The sequence below is a fragment of the Bos grunniens genome, chromosome 19, assembly GCF_055505025.1.
Source record: "Bos grunniens cultivar Pamir isolate PY7600 chromosome 19, Bosgru_T2T1.0, whole genome shotgun sequence".
NCBI classification, from domain to species: Eukaryota; Metazoa; Chordata; class Mammalia; order Artiodactyla; family Bovidae; genus Bos; species Bos grunniens.
The window spans coordinates 23,162,467-23,180,222 of NC_141183.1; the positions used below are offsets into that span (position 1 = coordinate 23,162,467).

At 49.8% G+C, this 17,756-nt stretch overlaps 1 protein-coding gene across 1 annotated transcript; it reads right to left on the bottom strand.

Annotated features, from left to right (window-relative positions):
• Positions 1–5,538: 5,538 nt before the first annotated feature.
• On the bottom strand, positions 5,539–10,091 carry LRRC3C (leucine rich repeat containing 3C). Its single transcript, XM_086357871.1, has 2 exons — positions 7,945–10,091; positions 5,539–7,201 (listed from the first exon to the last, which is right to left on the bottom strand). The coding sequence occupies exons 1-2, from the start codon at positions 8,118–8,120 to the stop codon at positions 6,400–6,402; spliced, it is 978 nt and encodes a 325-aa protein (XP_086213997.1). The 5' UTR covers positions 8,121–10,091; the 3' UTR covers positions 5,539–6,399.
• Positions 10,092–17,756: the final 7,665 nt, after the last annotated feature.

Sequence of the window (17,756 nt, forward strand, 5' to 3'; positions counted from 1 at the left end):
CAGGTGCGTTGGTGTGATGTTGACCATGGGACATTAAACGGGGGCAGAGAAGGATCATGATGTTCTGACTCAGGTGCTGGAGAGGCATCTTCATTCACCTGAAGAGCTGTTCCAGGAGTGACTGGGCTCTCTGCACAGCCCCAGGGCAGGTCTTGGTCCCTTGGGAGGACGGTATGAGGATACAGCACTGGTAGAACGAGCATTTTCCAATAGTCATTCTGCTTTATTTATTATAGACAGAGCCCAGGCAAGCAACAAAGACCCAGTGCAGCCATAAATAAATTAATTAAAAATAATACTTCAGTAATGTCTCTCCCTGCTGTCAGGCTGTTGATTTTCCCTGCTGTTGTTCTATCTGTGATGAACTTTTTTCCTATTTCAAATAGGAATGTTTGTATGCAGGAACCTATTGTATGTAGGAAGCCATAGTTGCATATTAGAACTCTATGTAAAAAAAGATTTTCAAAAATAGGCAAAATAAATGGGTTCTCTGTGAGTGCTCCTGTGAACAAAGTGCCTGAGCCAGAGTGAGTATTTGCTTTAGATGTCCCTTCTGGGCTCACATGACCCCTGTTCATGCCTCTGTCATCACTAAGGGAAGGGAAAGTCGCTCAGTCATATCCGACTCTTTGCAACCCCACGGACTGTACAGTCCATGGAATTCTCCAGGCCAGAACACTGAAGTGGGTAGCCTTTCTGTTCTAAAGGTGATCTTCCCAATCCAGGGATTGAATACCGCATTGCAGTCGGATTCTTTACCAGCTGAGCCACAAGGGAAGCCCCCTTGTCATCACTAACTGATATGCTAATTGTCATCACTGATACATAGTCAGGTCCCCATGGACGGGCACCACGACTCCCTTCTCTTTGTACCTGCATCAATAAATGTTTATGAAATGAGCAAGTGGACTTGTGGCATTGTCTGTGGCAGCTCAGATACTTTGCACTGTCTGCGTGATTTTCTGCCTTCCTGGTTTGCGAAATCATTCCTCACAGGATGCTGAGGTTGCTGATAACAGCCTCAGAGAGATGAGGGGAAACCGTTTCTAAGTTGGAACTCCCCTTAGTCTAATGGGGGAGGGACTTGGAAGAAGGTGCCTGGTTCTCCCTCCTGGTTTTGATACCGACACTCTCTCATCACCTGGCTTCTCAGCTGGCGCTAGAGTGGTAAAAAAACATGTTTGCCAATGCAGGAGACATAAGAGATGTGGGTTTAATCCCTGGTTAGGGAAGATCCCCTGGAGGAGGGCACGGCAATCCACTCCAGTATTTTTGCCTGGAGAATCCCATGGACAGAGGAACTTGGCAGGCTACGGTCCATAGTGCTGCAAAGAGTTGGACACAACTGAGCGACTTAGCAGCAGCAGCAGCTGCTCATTCAGGGTTGCACTTGGTAGGTCTGCACGGGAGGCCAGGACAGGAAGGGTGGGGCTGTGCCCCACCTGCTGCTTCTTAACTGTCTCCCTCAGTTCCCGTGAACTCAGTTTGTTCTCTCTCCACTTCCTTTGGTAGCTAACCAGGCGCTGCATGGGCTTCGTCTGGGGGATGTCTCGGCCTCACCAGCATCAAAGCTCTGCGAAGAGAAAGGACCCTATTTCTTCCATTAGCCTAGGGATTCCCTGAGAGTTAGGGTCATAGCTTTCCTCCTCAGATGGGGACTCCCTGAGGGTAGCGTCTGCTTTCTCTGCCGCTCCAGGTTTTGCTCCATAGGCAGGAAGAAGCTGGTGATGGAAAGGCTGAGTGAGGGACTCTCCTGTGCTCCCACCCCCACCCACTGCCTGCAGGCTCCAGGGTGCTGATTGTGGATGACAAGCCAGGACCCGCCTTCCTGGGTTCTCGCATCAAAGCTGGGCTAGGCATGTGGCTGGGCTCTCTCAGTACCTGGCAGTTTTATTCCTGGCTCCAGCACCCCTTGGAGGAGAGATGGGTTTCAACAGAGCATGTCTCCCTTACCTCTGTACCAGGCAGAAGGGCCAGAAGCAGGGAACAAAAGTCCGGCTGCCATGCCAGGGCCCCTGTGGCATTTTGGAACTCTGGCTCTATGACCTCTGGTCCCTGGTAGAGGTAAGGATGTGGGTGAAACCAGGTGTGCCACCACTTCTTGCCTGCTCAGAGGATACCCAGAGGCCAGGTGCTGAGGGAAGGGCTTAGGGATTCAGCGACTGTTGTCCCAGCGGGTGTTCCTCTCAGTCTGTGGGTGCCCAACTTTGTTCAGTCTCCTGTCATGGGTTGAGTCGAAGCTACAGTGTTTCAAAAATTATTCACTTATTTATTAGTTTTTGGTTTCGCTGGGTCTTCACTGCTGTGTCTGGGCTTTCTCCAGTCGCCGTGTGCAGGCTTCTCGGTGCAGTGATTCCTCTACTTGTGGACCACCGGCTCTAGGACGTGGGCTCAGTGGCTGTGGTGCATGGGTTTAGTTGCCCCACAGGATATGGAATCTTCCCAGACCAGGGATCAAACCCATGTCCCCTGCATTGGCAGGCAGATTCTTTTTTGGCTGCGCTGGGTCTTAGTTCGTTGCAGCATGAGAAATCTCTTAGTTGTGGCATGCAGGATCTAGTTCCTCAACCAGGGATCGAACCCGGGGCCCCTGCATTAGGAGCTCGTAGACTCAGCCACTGGACAACCAGGGAAGTCCAAAGTTACAGCATTTGATGTTCCCCTTGCACCAAGTTCTGCCTCAGAGACCCTAACTGGTCTGAGTGACGGGGTCGCTCTCTGGGGAGGAGAGCCGCAGCAGCCCCCCACCTCCCCATCCCTGCCACCTCCCCAGCCTGCCCCCATCTTCTGCCTGACTTGTCCTCCCTCTCCCTTCCCTCCTGTCCTAGTTCCAGAGGGAAAGGAATTTGAGCCAAAGGGGAGCCATGGCGATAACTGGTGGGATGTTTACTATCCAGGGCTCCAGGACGGCTCCTGATCTGGGCTTTCCTCCTTGGATCCTTTCCCATCCTGAGCTTATCTCTGAGAGCTGGAGTTAGGGGTCAGGGTAGGGGAACACACTCTCTGAAGACCTTAAACATGCTGTCTCTGCTGCTCAGGACAACAGGGATTTGAATGAACCAGAAATAGGCACCAATGACAGGGACCCGGGGCCCCACCCGTTCCCTACCCTCCCACTCCCACAGGTCTCCACACTGTATTTCCCAGAACCCAGTGGGATGAGTCCCAGCTGATTCTGGAAGGGAACGGGTGAGCAGAGAGGGGGCAGATTCTGAGAGTGGTAGGGGAGGGACTGACAGAGGGTTTGGTAGGGATGGGGCAGGATCCTAAGGCCCAGGCCAGGATGTGGCTGGGGTGGATGGAAAAAGCCACAGCCTGAAACTCCCCACATTCAAGTTCTTTCCCCCATCTTTCCCCGAGCATCTCTGGAAGTGGAGACGGAGGCCCATGTCTCCTGAGTAAAGATGGGGGCCTATCCCAGGTTCTTGTGACGTAAATCGAGTGGAGGTTTCCTGGCAGGAGGTGAGGAAGCTCAACCTTGGAGTGGTGGGGAGCCTCAGGGATTGAGAGAGGATTGGGCAGGACTGGAAAGGAGACAGGGAAGTCAGGATGGGTCAGAGGGACAAAGGGAGGTGATGGCTTCCTCTTTGCTGTTCATTGAGTGGCCTCCTATTCTGCCCCAGAATAGGTGGAACCCTGGTTCAGTGTTTCTTATCTTCAGTTTTTACTGGGGCTCCCAGGAGCTTTCCCAAAGTGGCTGTTTCCTCCACGGAGGCCACACGGGTGAATCATCCTCAAAAGGACAAGGGACAGGGTGTGTTGGCACCTTTGGGTCCCGTGAAAAGCCTATTTTGTGATGGGGCTGTCTCATACAGCCCCCTCCTTCAACCAGCTTCGTTTCTCCCTCCCACTCTGTCCAGGCATTCTTTGATTAACTGTGGGGACATCTAGATTCTCCCTACCCCCTACCCGGACTCCTGCTGAGAGAAGAGACAGATTGCTAAGAGAGTACTGACTCCCTCTTCCCGTGCTCCCTTAGTTTGGGCTTTGCCCTCCTTCCCTCCTCATTCTCCCTCCCTGAACCCTCCCATCACCTATCCTTCCATTCCATCATCATTAATGCATAGGCCCTGGCATCCGTGGCAGATAGACTCTGGTGTCAGGAGCTGGGAGGTAGGAGAGGAGAGAGGAGCTGGCACCAGCTCAGCGGGAGCACCCTCATCAAAGGAGTGCTGGGGGTGGAGGTGAAGGTCTCAGCACTTTCCCACTCCTCAGTGCAGGGCCACACATGTTCAGTGAAATAAGAAAGAGATCAGGGACATTAATAAAGGGACTTTATTGAATTGTCCAGTGATGTTCTGTGGTGGGGAGCGGAAACCTCCCTATCCCTCTAGCTCTCTAGTGATCCATCCCCAGTTCAGGTGGAGCAGAAACCACTTTTTCCCAAGAGAAAGGGTTCAGGAAGCCCTTCTGTGTATAAAGGAGAGAGCAGAGAGCAAGGGAATCTCCGAAACAGGAAGCAGAGGACCCTAAGGCAGGGGATCCACAGTAGAGGGTAGAGGGAGAGGAGCCTGGGTCTGAGAGAGAGAGAAAGAGAGAGAGAGAGAGAGAGAGAGAGAGAGAGAGAGAGAGAGAGGCAGGTGCAGCTTTTCAGCAGAGGCAGAGGGAGAAGAGGGGAGGAGCCCACAGGGTCCCTCCTGGCCTCACTGCCAGCTGGGTCCCTCTGTCTCCTCGCCCTCCTATATACCCTCTTCTCCGGCCCCCAGGTAAGTCTTGCCACTGCCCAGACATTCCAAGTTGTCTTGCATCTTCTTTGCCTTGGTCCACCACCTTTCAGCTGGGAACCTTCCGTTTTCTGCCAAAGCCCCCCTCATTTTTGAAGAGTCAGTGCAAACATCCATTCAGTGCCGCCTTTGAGACCACCTCCGCCACGCTCCACAGCTGACTGCTCCCACCTCCGAGGTGGCACACATGACCATTTGCCACTGTTCTCTGGTCTGTCTCTCTCCCACCTCTGTGGACTCGGAAGCTCTGGGTCTCTGAGTCTAGCACAGTCCAGGCCCAGTGAAAGCGAAAGTCGCTCAGTCGTGTCCGACTCTTTGTGACCCCATGGACTGTACAGACCACGGAATTTTCCAGGCCAGAATACTGAAGTGGGTAGCCTATCCCTTCTCCAGGGGATCTTCCCGACCCAGGAATTGAACCGAGGTTTTCTGCGTTTCAGGCAGATTCTTTACCAGCAGTGAGTGAGTAAGTGAAAGTTGCTCAGTTGTGTCCGACTCTTTGCAGCCCCATGGACAGTAGCCCACCAGGCTACAGTGGGATTGTCCAGGCAAGAATACTGGAGTGGGTTGCCATTCCCTTCTCCAGGGGATATTACCAAACCAGGGATCGAACCCAGCTCTCCTGTTTTTTCTTCTTTTAGTTTTGCTTCCTTTTGATCTTTATGCTACTGGGGTCTTTGGGAACTGTGCATATGTGTAATACCAGCATCTACCATACCTCTTCATTTTAGCTTAGGCTGGATTTGAAGAGCCAAAACAGGAAAACACTTTAGGAGACCTGAGACTCTCATAGAGAAATAAATTAGAGCTGCTGTTTCTTTTAGCTTTGCTTTCCTGTTATTTATTATTTAAAAAAATGTAATCTCTCCTTTTATCAACTTTTATCATTTCATATTGTAAGAAAGTGAAATCACTAAAGGCAAATAACCTTATGAATCTGCTGAGTGTGAAGAGAAAAGGCCATGGTATAGATGAATGGATTAGGAGGGAGACACCCAACTGTAGGGGCTTACAGTTGGTAGAAACTCAGGCTTTGTTGTACAATAAGTATCATTATGTGTTACGCAATGACTGGGTACTGATTGCTTGCAGTGACACAAGCATAAGCAGCCCTTCAAAATCAAGTATAAATATAACAAGGGAAAAAGCAATATGGAAAAATTCAGAAATGTCCAACTATTGCTATTTCTTGGGTGAAACTCTACTGAGTTGGGTTTCTCAGTAGAGTTGTTGGGTTCCCCAACAAAATGTGAAAACAAGAGAATTTTAGAAAGTAGCAATTTTAAAGAAATGAGTGCTATGCAAAATGCATCGCAGTCCATTATATAGTTCATAAGTATGAAAAAAAGAATTCTAGACTGTTAATTAATTCATAATTCTGGGAAATATTTTTCCACGCAGTGAATCTATAACAATAACTGTTACACAGTCTCTCTCCCTCGCTCTCTTTATGAGAGACCAGCAGAGTAGGTACCAAAACTAGGCGATCAAACCCCCAGGCACTGAAGATGGTGTTGGTGGACTGAGAGATATCAGGTGTTTCAGAGAGACAGAGGAGGAAGGGGATGGAATTGGGGGGTGGGAAGGGGCTGCAGAGGAGGCAGAGGGGATCAGAAGAGAGGAGAGGGTATGGAGAGGGGAGCCAGGCGCAGACCTGGAGAAGTGTCCCTGGTCGTCAGACCATTGTGCTGAGGGTGGAGGAGTCCTCAGAGCGCACAGGCAGCACGGGGGCCCGCTTGAGGGGACGTCGGGTCTCGTCCCGGTTCTGCCACACGTAGTGGGCCAGATAGGCCACCACCAGCACCAGCCAGCCCCCCATGGTAACCAGCAGGGCCACGTCGGTGCTGCGCTGGGCCCCGCCCCGCCCCGTCCCACACAACTCTTCCTCCCCTACCAGTGGCAGGAACTCCTGCCCCACGAGGTCCGGTCGGGCTCCCGGGCCACACACGATGCCTGTCCCGGTGCCCGGGGCCAGCCTCACCCGACGGAGCACCTCCTGGAGGGCACAGTCACAGCGCCACGGGTTGGCAGACAGGTTCACTTGGATCTTTAGCCCCATGAAAGCCTCCACGGGCACCGAGGCCAGCTGGTTGGCAGAGAGGTCGAGGTGGCGCAGTGTGCCTGCCAGGCCCTGGAAAGCAGCCCCTGAGAGGTGGGCAAGGACATTATGGGACAGATCCAGCTCCTCCAGGACAGGCAGGTGCTGGAAGGCACCAGCTGGCACCGACACCAGCCGGTTGGCATCCAGGTAGAGCTTGCGGGTGTCGTTGGGGATGCTGGTGGGCACGGCGCTCAGACCCGCCTGGCTGCAGCGGAAGGTCCGCTCCCCAGCTTCCTCTGATGCATAGCAGCCGTGGGGAACCCCCTGGGGGCTGGGCACGGCCCCCCCTGCGTCTATCACCAGCAGCAGGGACAGGAGGTAACTGGCTGGCGGGAACATGGCCACAGATTGGCATAGTCCTGGACTGGAGTAGAATCTGGGGAAGGAAAAGTTCCACAAAGGAAGAGTGAGTTGAGAGAATTCTGTTCCCTGAGGCCAGTGTTCTCTTCCTGAAGTCCGCCTCTGGATTCTCTTTGGGCTAGGGCCTCTCCTTTGGGAGCTCCCTCAGGCCTCTCTCTCTCTTTAGCCGCTAAGTCGTGTCCGACTCCTGTGACCCCATAGACTGCAGTCTGCCAGGCTTCTCTGTCCATGGGATTCTCCAGGTAAGAATACTGGAGTGGGTTGCCATTTCCTTCTCCCTCTCAGAGAGGGGTGGGTGGCTGGGTGGCTCTTTTGCTTCCTTGGAGTCTAAGACTCCTTACTGGGCCCTCGGGGTAGACGGTCCCCTGGGCCTGAGACTCTTCTAAGTTCTCTTTGATTCTGGAGGGCTAAACTAGGAAGTCTTTCTGCCCAAGGCTCTGTTGGTCATTCTGGGTCTGGGGGCTCCTAAGCGTCTGCTTCTGCTCATGTACTGTTCTCCTTCCACTGGAATAAAGGACCTGGGTGGCTGCCAGGTGGGCCAGGTAGGCACCAGAGAGCACTCGTGTGAAGGAGACAAGGAGGACGGGTCAGTAATAGGACTTTATGGTATCCAGCCAGGCTGAGTGACTCAGGCCCCCAACTTCTGTGCCCGTTCACCCCCTTTCCTGGAGCGTCCACCCCTTGGCCCATCCCAGCTCTGTCCTCTCCCCCCCACTCTTCCTCCCTGTCCTCTCCCTCCTCGTCTTCCCAGCCTCTCACCCTGTTGCTGGGAGAGCCTTCTCCTGTGCTGCCCTCTTCCTGGAAGTAGCCTCCCTGCGGTGCGACTCTGGAGCCCCACTTCCTCCTCCGGAGCCCCACTTCCTCCTCCGGAGCCCTGCTCCCGTAGCTGCTGGAAGCTGGGGGCTGGGGCCCAGGAGTGTTGGGTTTCCTGGCATGTGACTCCGGGCCCCAGGTGTCGGATACCTGAGCCCTGGTCTGGCCAGGTGATGCCCAGAGAGGGTAGATCCTGGACCCTGATGGCCCTGTCGTAGGAAGACCAGGCCCCAATTCCATTCCCTGCCTCAGGCTCCCTTTCCAAGGCCTTGACATTGCCAGCCTGCATCCTTCCTCTCTTTGCCGGGGCTCAGACTCTGCCTCCTAGAAACTCTGCCTTCTGCCCAGAGCTTGGCTCAGTAGGAGGATCCCTGCTTGGCAGGCCTGGAGGTGGGGGGGGGGAGCTCATCTCACACCACTGCCTTCAGCAACCCGTCTCCCCTCCTACTGTGCACACCTTCTTCCATGGTAAATAAGCTTCCTTCACCCTTTTTCTTGGAAAACTTGTCTCTCTTGGGAAGACTTCATCTTCTGGCTCCCTGAAGGGTGTCCAGCCTCCTTGCCAGGCAGGGGGCACTGTGTTAGTTCTCTGCACTGTTGGCAGATGGCCCCTTAAGGAGCAGGAGGGGGTTCTTCAAGGTTTCTGAAGTTCCATACAGTCATCTAGAAGTTTTTTCACTGGTTTTCTGTTCTGGATTGGAGCTGACTCACATTCTCTTAGTTTGCTGGGGCCTTGAGCTCCCAAGTTGGTACCTTTAACTCTCCCTCATGCCCAGGAGCTGGGGAGAGCTTGGACGACTTATTCCCCAGGGTCTCTTGATCCTGACCATCATTTACAGCCACACGGTCCCATCACTCCACCCTCTCCTAATGTAAAGGAAGGGAACAGAAGAGTGGGTGTCATAGACAGCTGAGGTCATATGCTGTGGAGACCTTTCTGGAAAGGAGAACCTTGTTGGATTTTCTAAGAGACTACGGATGAACAGCATTGGAGACAGAACTGCAGGCTTCAGTGCAAAATGAAGACGTGGGGTCCTTTGTTCAAAACTTGGGAATTTCAAGGTGGCAACAGCAGTAAGTTGTAAAACCAAGTGCAGGGCCCTTCTGAATGGAGGGCATGGGGCCCTGCACAGGTTGCCACTCCCTGAGCCTGGCCCTGTAGGTGACCTTGAACGAGCATTTTCAGATGGGTAATGAAAGTCAGAATCAGAGGCTAGGATATGGGATGATGTTATCACTGAAGATGTGCTCACCACTGACTCATTCCGGTGACATTAACAGGGTCATTTCTCAGACTGCATTGTCCACTGAATCCAATAAGACACATTTTCTACACTTGCGCAGAAGAAGTGGACATTTTGTCTGTGGGTTGCTTGTTCGTTAGGCCAGACACTCTGCTACTGAATACTTGGGGGTTAACTTTGGGATTGGGGATGAGTGTGGAAGAGGAAGCCCATGGAACCCTACCCCCGCCCCCGCCACCCCCCGCTGTCTTATCACACCGGGTGGGGGCTTTAGCTAAGGCACAAGAGGGGAGCCTGGATGTGGATGGAGAGAGTTATCTACTTCAACTAGGGCAGCTGCCAGGTAAGAGTGGGACTGGGGTGTCTGGCATGGCAGCTGTCAGAGAAGCAGGAAGTCTGTGCACCCGGCTGGCTCACGACGTCATTCACTGAGGGTGATTGAATGTGGTGCTCAGTAGAGATGAGAAAACAGAGAGGAAGGAGGGACAACACTTAGAATGGTGCACAGTACAATCTGAGGGTGAACAAGGCTGAAGCAGAAGTTTTTTCTCCACCGCTCTTTCATTTATTCATTTGTTCATTCAGGAAAGATATCCTGTGAGTCCCATGTTATAAATAGTGCTGTGCTCAAGATTCAGCCCCTGTTCTTTTAATTTTTTTTTTTTAATATGGACCATTTTTAAAGTCTTTATTGAATTTGTTACAATATTGCTTCTAGTTAATTTTTTTCTTATGTTTTAGTTTTTGGCTGTGAGGCATGTGGCATCTTTTCTCCCCGACCAGGGAGCAAACTCACTCCCCTCTGCATTGGAAGGTGAAATCTTAATCACTGAACTGCCAGGGAAGCCCCCAGCCCCTGTTTTGAAGGTCTTAGATAGCAGTGGTTAGCCCAGTGGTTCACCCAGTCTGCCCATTAGAATCACTCTGGGGAATTTCTAAAATTAGTTATGCTTGGGTGTACCTGGACCAATTAAAATCTCTGTGGATGGGGTGTATGCACTGGTATTTTTCAAAATGCTCTCCAGGTATTTCTAATGTTCAGTCTGAGTTAGGAACTGCCGGTCTGGAGGGAGACACGGACATGTTAACACACGTCTGCACAATGCCTTTAATGTGATGTCTGCCAGATGATGTGTGAAGCCAAGAGAGAGGTTAAGTCACCATGGCAGAATCTGCTGGTGCTCTAGGGGGGGGCAACAGTTTTCCCCTGCCCAGTTAGGGCTTTTCAGCTGGGCCTGAGAATTGAAGTGACATAAGCAGATTAACAGGAGAAAAGCATACACATTTATATGGATGAGGAGGGGTAAACTTGGAATTTGGGATTAACAGATACATACCATTATATATAAAAAAGATAAATGACAAGGTCCTACTGTACAGCATAGGGAGCTCTATTCAATATATTGCAATGAATCTGAAAAAAATACATACATATATGGGTGTGTGTGTGTGTGTGTGTGTGTGTGTGTGTATAACTGATTCACTTTGCTGTGCAACTGAAACATTATAAATCAACTATACTTCAGTGGGAATTCTCTGGCAGTCCAGTGGTTAGGACTCCACACTTCCACTGCAGGGGTCCTGGGTTTGATCCCTGGTCAGGGAACTAAGATCTTGGAAGGCATGTAGTACAGCCAAAAAGAAAAACCCCAACTATACTTCAATTAAAAAAAAGTTAAAAACAAATTTATATTAATGACATGTGAACCTTCACAAGGAAATGAAGACCCAGAAAAGTGGCAAAACATGCATACTTTTATTCTGGGTTGAATAAAAAGAAGCAATTGTGGAGAAGTGACTAAAATATACGGGGAGCCTAGAGGAAGATATAAATTATTTTAACAAAGTCTGTTTGTACAGAATTCTCTTGGCTTTGACTCCCCATTGAAGAATTTTCTTTTCTCCTGATATAGGGAGGGCATCTTTCACGTGGGGAGTTTGCTCTCCTGTTTTCTGGAAGAAGAGCTTCTCTGGTGACTCAGATGGTAAAGAATCTGCCTGCAATGCAGGAGACCCAGGTTTGACCCCTGGGTTGGAAAGATCCCCTGGAGAAGGGAATGGCAACTTACTCCAGTATTCTCACCTGGAGAATTCCATGGACAGAGGAGCTTGGTGGGCTATAGTCCATGGGGTCGCAAACGGTTGGACACTACTGAGCGATGAACACTTTCACTTTCTTTTCTGGAAGAAAAGAGGAGATTAGAATCCCCTTCTTGCATCTGCTCAAAATAATCCTTAGGCCCAAGTGACATATTTTGGGGTGGTGTATTCTGCCACCCTTCAGTGTCTGTTCCTGAGCTCCTTCCTTGATAACACACACTGATTTGGGAGGAGCAATCTTGGCAGCTGGGTGTGGCTCACTATGACCAATGATCTAAGCTGAAGTTGACTGAGGGGTTTCTAGGACAGTCTTTGATTTGCTCATACAAAGAGGATGGATTGAACCCTCCCCTTCTCTCTACAGCTTTCTTCAGGGATTGGACATGAAGAGTCAACTACAGCCATATTTTGACCTTGAGGCAGCAAAGCAGAAAGGAAAGGTCAAGAGTATCACTGAGACCTGGCCTGGATATGGCTAAGCCGGTCAGCCAACACCAGCAACTGCCTACTTCTGGACTCATTATATGAGAAAGATAACTCCTGCTTCAGTGCTTCTTAACTTAGCTGCTCATTAGAACATGGGAGGTTTTGAGAATTTCAGATGCCTGGGTCCACCTCAAAGATTCTAATTAAGTTGGTCTGGCATGTGTACAGTGATGGGGACTTTTTAAAGCTCCTTAGGTGACTCTTTTAAATATTTTTCATTTAAAAATATTTTTGGCCATGCCTCATGGCACAAAAGATCTTAGTTCCCCAACCAAGGATCAAACCTGCATTCACTGCACTGGAAGCGCAGAGTCTTAACCATTGGACCACCAGGGGAGTTCCTCTTTAGGTGATTCTGATGACAACCCAGGGTCAGAATCATTCCTTTGCTTGGGTTTTCTGTTGCTTTTAAATGAGAGCATTCCTATCTGATAACTTTTCCAAGATCTCAGGGAAGGCTTTACCAGGGAGGGACATTTGAGTTGGGTTTTAAGGCTGAGTTCATCAGGTGGAGCAGCAGAGTATATGCAGGAACAAGGGAGCATCAGAAGGCTTGGCTTCTCCTAGATGTAGAGCTGAAGGGGTGGTGGCAAAGGCTGCAGTTAAAGGGGAAAAGGTCTAGATCCTGGGGCCTTGTATACAAGGCAAGAATTAGGACTTGTTTCCATGGCTGATGGATGGAAGGTATTAAAATTAGCTTTGAATGTGGATCGTGCCGCTGGCCGTGTGGAAGATATATTGGTGAATGTGAGACCAGCTACTACACCAGTCCGGGTGGGAAGTGATGAGGGATGGGCGACTGGAGGAGCTCAAGGCCATCAGACATTCATGCCAGTGGGCACGTCCTTCCCGATTCCCCTGGGTCTTTGGTTCTCTGGACTCTTGGCCTCCAAAATCCCTTCCAGCCTGATATATCTATGATGATGTGGCAGGGAAGAGGCTGCGGCACGGCAAGGCTTGGGTCCCAAGTTCAGGGCCCTGGAAAGTAGGCCCCGAAGGCCCCCACCCTCCGTGGCCTGAGTCACAACTCTTCCCTCCAACGACAGTAACTCCACGCCCCAGAGATGTGACTTTGGAGGAAGGAAGTTGAACAGTCCTCTAGGGCCCTCCCTGCCTGATATTGAAAGTGCCCCTCAGGCTCAGCCTGGGTAGAGAGGGACAGCTGAAAGGAAAGGAGGAGAGCTGTCTCCTTGACCCAGCAAGTCAACCAGGGACCCATCTAACACGAGACTCTTGGGCAGTTTGGGCTTTGGGGGCAACAGAGTCCTCTGCTCTTTTGTGGAAACTGACAAGGGTGTACATACCTCACGCTCCCATCCTCAGATGTACTCTCTCCTTAGTTCGACACATACCTGCTGGGCATCTTAGGCATTGGGGATGCAGAGAGAAGAAGAACAGCCTTCAGACAATAGGGGAAGATGGGTGTGTGCGCAAATTTGGCCTCTTGATGGCCTAGGGGTGGGCTGTAGCTGAGGCATCTGCCGGCGTCAGAGAAGCAGCAGGTTCTGTTTGGACAGGTGAGGGGTGGCTTTCTGGGACAAATAGGAGTCTACCAGCGGCACAAAGGCACTGTAGGCTGAGACAAGAGCAAGAGAGAGCCAGGTGTGGTTAGAGGAGAGTGGTTAGGGACTTGATGCAGCAGTAGTTTGGGAGGTGTGCATCTCAGCTAACATTTCCTGAGAACCTGTTATATACAGGAAATGCAAATATGAGTAAGAAGTACGGAGCAAGCAGCCTCCGGGGGCAGTGGATGTGTAACAGATAAATACAGCACTCCCAGGGCAGGAGAGAAGTCTTTATAAGGCACTGATGCAAACATGAGGGACACATGGTTGCAGGAGAGTGTGTGGTCAGGATTGAATTTTGGGAGAAATGCCATTTCCTAGCGGTATGACTTTCGGCAGAATATTTAAACTCTTCCTATGGCAGTTATCTCATTTGCAAAGTGGAGATAACAATACCTACTGGGGCTTCCCTGGTGGCTCAGTGGTAAAGAATCTGCCTGCCGATGCAGGGGACACAGTTCCGATCGCTGGTCAGGGGAAGATGCCACGGTGCTGTGGAGTAACTAAGCCCATGCTCCGGAACTATTGAGCCTGTGCTCTAGAGCTGAGGAGACACGACTACTGAAGGCCACGTGCCCTAGAGCCCGCACTCCCCAACAAGAGAAGCCACTGCAATGAGAAGCCCATGCATCAGCACAACTAGACAGTACCTGCTGACTGCAACTAGAGAAAAGTCTGAGGAGCAACGAAGACCCAACAGCCAAAAAAACCCCAAAACAAAGCCCTATCTATCTACCCATATACCCATCTCACAGAGTTGTTTGAAAGATGAAGAGAGTTGATGTAGGTAAGACCTTTGGCCCAGTCCCTGGAACAGAACAAACGCTAATAATGGTGGCTGTGATTACCCCTGAAGGAGGAGCTGTATTAGGAGGGGAAGGCGGAAGCTGATCTGGGGCAGTGGCAGCCCAGAATTCCTAAAGAGGTGGGGCCTGCTAAGGGTAGTCATGAGACTGGAAGGAACCTAGGGGAATTTTTCTTAAAGCTACTGTTTTTATATCCATTGCCTTTTTGATCTGGTAATATTTACTGTTTTCTAAATTGTTGTTTTTTTTTTCCTCCCCGCATAGGGGAAAATCTCAGTTGTTTGTATCAGAGAATATGCAGATGGAGGGGTTCCTAAATAGCAGCCTGCTCTTGGTTCCCAGAGGGAGGTTCTGGTTCCCTAGCCTTGATTCTGGCCTGGGAGGCCCTGGCAGGCTCTGCCCTTTCCCTCTGCAGCCCAAAATAGCCAACCACAGGGCTGGGCGAGGGGAGGAGAGCGGAGTGCCCACTGGCAATGCGGCCTGTCCTGGCACCTCCTCCTGTTTCTCATCAACTTGGTAAACTCACTCAGGGCTCTGATGGCTCAGCATCACTGCCCCCTCCCTTCCGCTGCAACCACATGCCCGGGGTGCCCCCCCACCCAAACAAAAACAGCTGCGGACATAAACAGCTCTTTGCTTCCTTGCACTTGCTCTGGGTGTGACCTCAACACCTCCCCTTCTGGAAGGAGGGAGGTGAGGTGGGGGGAGCTGGAGAGCAGCAGGAATGAATTGGGGGGGAGTAGGTGATAAGAGTGGAGGGCTCAGTCATTCCCCCCGGGGTTCGGAAGAAGGGGTTCTGTTTCTTGACATCCCACCTCCTCACTTCCCACCACTGCCAGCACCCCAGGAATGTGTTCCCAGCTTGTTACCCCGCCCCTGTTTGCTATCTCAGCCCACACGGTGTATCTGTGGAGAGCAGAGGCCACATCACCCCGCCAGATGGAAACACCCCAAGGCTGGGAACATGTCTACTTGAGCAGACTAAGGAGCTCCCAGAGGGCAGCGAGAGTCAGTGAAGATGACTCACTCTGTTTTAAAAACATAAACACTTTTCATAAAAAATTTAAAAACGAATAATCTCACATTACACAAAATTTAAAACTAGGGAATGAAAAAATCACCCCCAACCTCTCCATCCTAACACAAAATCTGTTTTTATTTTATTGGATTTCCACAGCCTAGTGAAGTAGATGATCAAATATCACTCAAATGTGGAATAGATTAATAAAAGTCAATAATGATTCCTGTGTGTCTGGACTTGTTCTAAGTGCTTCACATGTAGTGACCCATTTAATTCTCTCAACAGCACGTGGCAGGTATCACCATGAAGACAACATTCTTCATTTCTAGGAACCACAGCACAGAGAGGTCCAGTGACTTGCCTAAGGTCCCACAGCTGGCAACCACAGGAGCTGGGAGTTGAACCCTGGCAATCTGCTGCCAGGATCTTACCAGTGTTGCTCTGTCTTGTCACATCATAATCATTAATGCATTTGCAGGTTTATAAAAACTTTTTATTATGGACAATTTCAAACAAAAAAAAGCATAGAAAATAATAGAAGTAATCTCATGTCCCCATCTCCCGGTTTCAATAATTATCACTTCATGGCCCAACTTGCTTCTTTTCTTCCTCTCCCGCACCCCTAGCCCAGATTATTTTGAAGCAAATCCAGTCATCATATAATTTCATCCACATATTTTAGCATATATGTCCAGAAGATAAGGACTTTTTTATTGAAGAAATTACAGTACCATACCATGCCTTAAAATGTATATTTCATTAAAATCATCAATTCGAATAGATAGCATTCAAATTTCCTCAATAATTTAAATATTTTTTTTAAGTTGGTGTACTTTAATGAGGACCCCAATAAGGCTTTTGATTGATAGATTTCTTAATTTCCTTTCATTTTAAGCCTCCCCCTCTCCTTTTTTTCTTCCAATTTATTTGTTGATGGAGTTGGGTGTTAGTTTTGCTGACTGCATCCCTGGGGGGTGCTCAGACTTTTTTTTTTTCTTGCCAGGCTGCATGGCTTTTGGGATCTTAGTTCCCTGACCAGGGATTGAACCCAGGCCTACAACACTGAAAGCCCCGTGCCTAACCACTGGACCCCTAGGCAACTCCCAGCACAGGCTATTTTGTATCCTGATCTTTTCATTTAACATTTTCTTAGTCACAGTCATTTACTATATGGCTTCCTTCTATGGCACTCAGTGGATATGGTACTACAACTTTTTTCTTGGACACTTGGGATGGGGAAACAGTGGAAACAGTGGCTGACTTTATTTTTCTGGGCTCCTAAATCACTGCAGATGGTGATTGCAGCCATGAAATTAAAAGACGCTTACTCCTTGGAAGGAAAATTAGGACCAACCTAGAGAGCATATTAAAAAGCAGAGACATTACTTTGTCAACAAAGGTCCGTCTAGTCAAGGCTATGGTTTTTCCAGTGGTCATGTATGGATGTGAGAGTTGGACTATAAAGAAAGCTGAGTGCTGAAGAATTGATGCTTTTGAACTGTGGTGTTGGAGAAGACTCTTGAGAGTCCCTTGGACTGCAAGGAGATCCAACCAGTCCTTCCTAAAGGAGATCAGTCCTGGGTGTTCATTGGAAAGACTGATGTTGAAGCTGAAACTCCAATACTTTGGCCACCTGATGTGAAGAGCTGACTCATTTGAAAAGACCCTGATGCTGGGAAAGATTGAGGGCAGAAGGAGAAGGGGACGACAGAGGATGAGATGGTTGGTTGGATGGCATCACCAACTCAATGGACATGGGTTTGGGTGAACTCCGGGAGTTGGTGATGGACAGGGAGGCCTGGTGTGCTGCTGTTCATGGGGTCACAAAGAGTCGGACACGACTGAGCGACTGAACTGAACTGAACTGGGTTGCTTTCAGTGTTTTATTATTATAGATAATGCTGGAATGAACATCCTCACACATAGTACATGGGCTGTACTTCCTCAGAATATGCTACCAGAAGTGTAATCATGGCTCCGAGGCCTGTTCATGGGGTCACAAAGAGTCGGACACGACTGAGCGACTGAACTGAACTGAACTGGGTTGCTTTCAGTGTTTTATTATTATAGATAATGCTGGAATGAACATCCTCACACATAGTACATGGGCTGTACTTCCTCAGAATATGCTACCAGAAGTGTAATCATGGCTCCGAGGCCTGAACAATTTTTTAATCTCTTAGCATATATCAGCAATTATTTGTCTGAGGGGTTACACACTGGCCAGCGCCACATAAGAGCGCTGTTACTCATTCTGAACTGTGCTTAGGGCTATTCAAGGCTGAAGGATGTCTGGTTAAGACATGGTAATTACAAGGGCAGAGAGCCAGAGGAGAAGGGTGATGACAGGGACTCAGGCTAAATTAAGCAGAAAGCGATCCACAATTCACCACAAACCTAGAGTGAGTCAGGACTCTGTTCATTCTCATTGTAGAAAAAAAAAAAAACACCCTTGATAACAGGAGCTATTAATAGGGCATGGCATGTCCAGTAATCTTTCCGTTAGACTATGCATTTAGTCAGACCCTTGTTTGAG

Excerpts from the sequence above, each read along its gene's own strand:
- LRRC3C (XM_086357871.1), bottom strand. The coding sequence starts at position 8,120 with ATGCCAGGAAACCCAACACTCCTGGGCCCCAGCCCCCAGCTTCCAGCA. Across the intron at positions 7,202-7,944 it reads AAGGCTCTCCCAGCAACAGG|ATTCTACTCCAGTCCAGGAC; the intron begins GTGAGAGGCTGG and ends TTCCTTCCCCAG.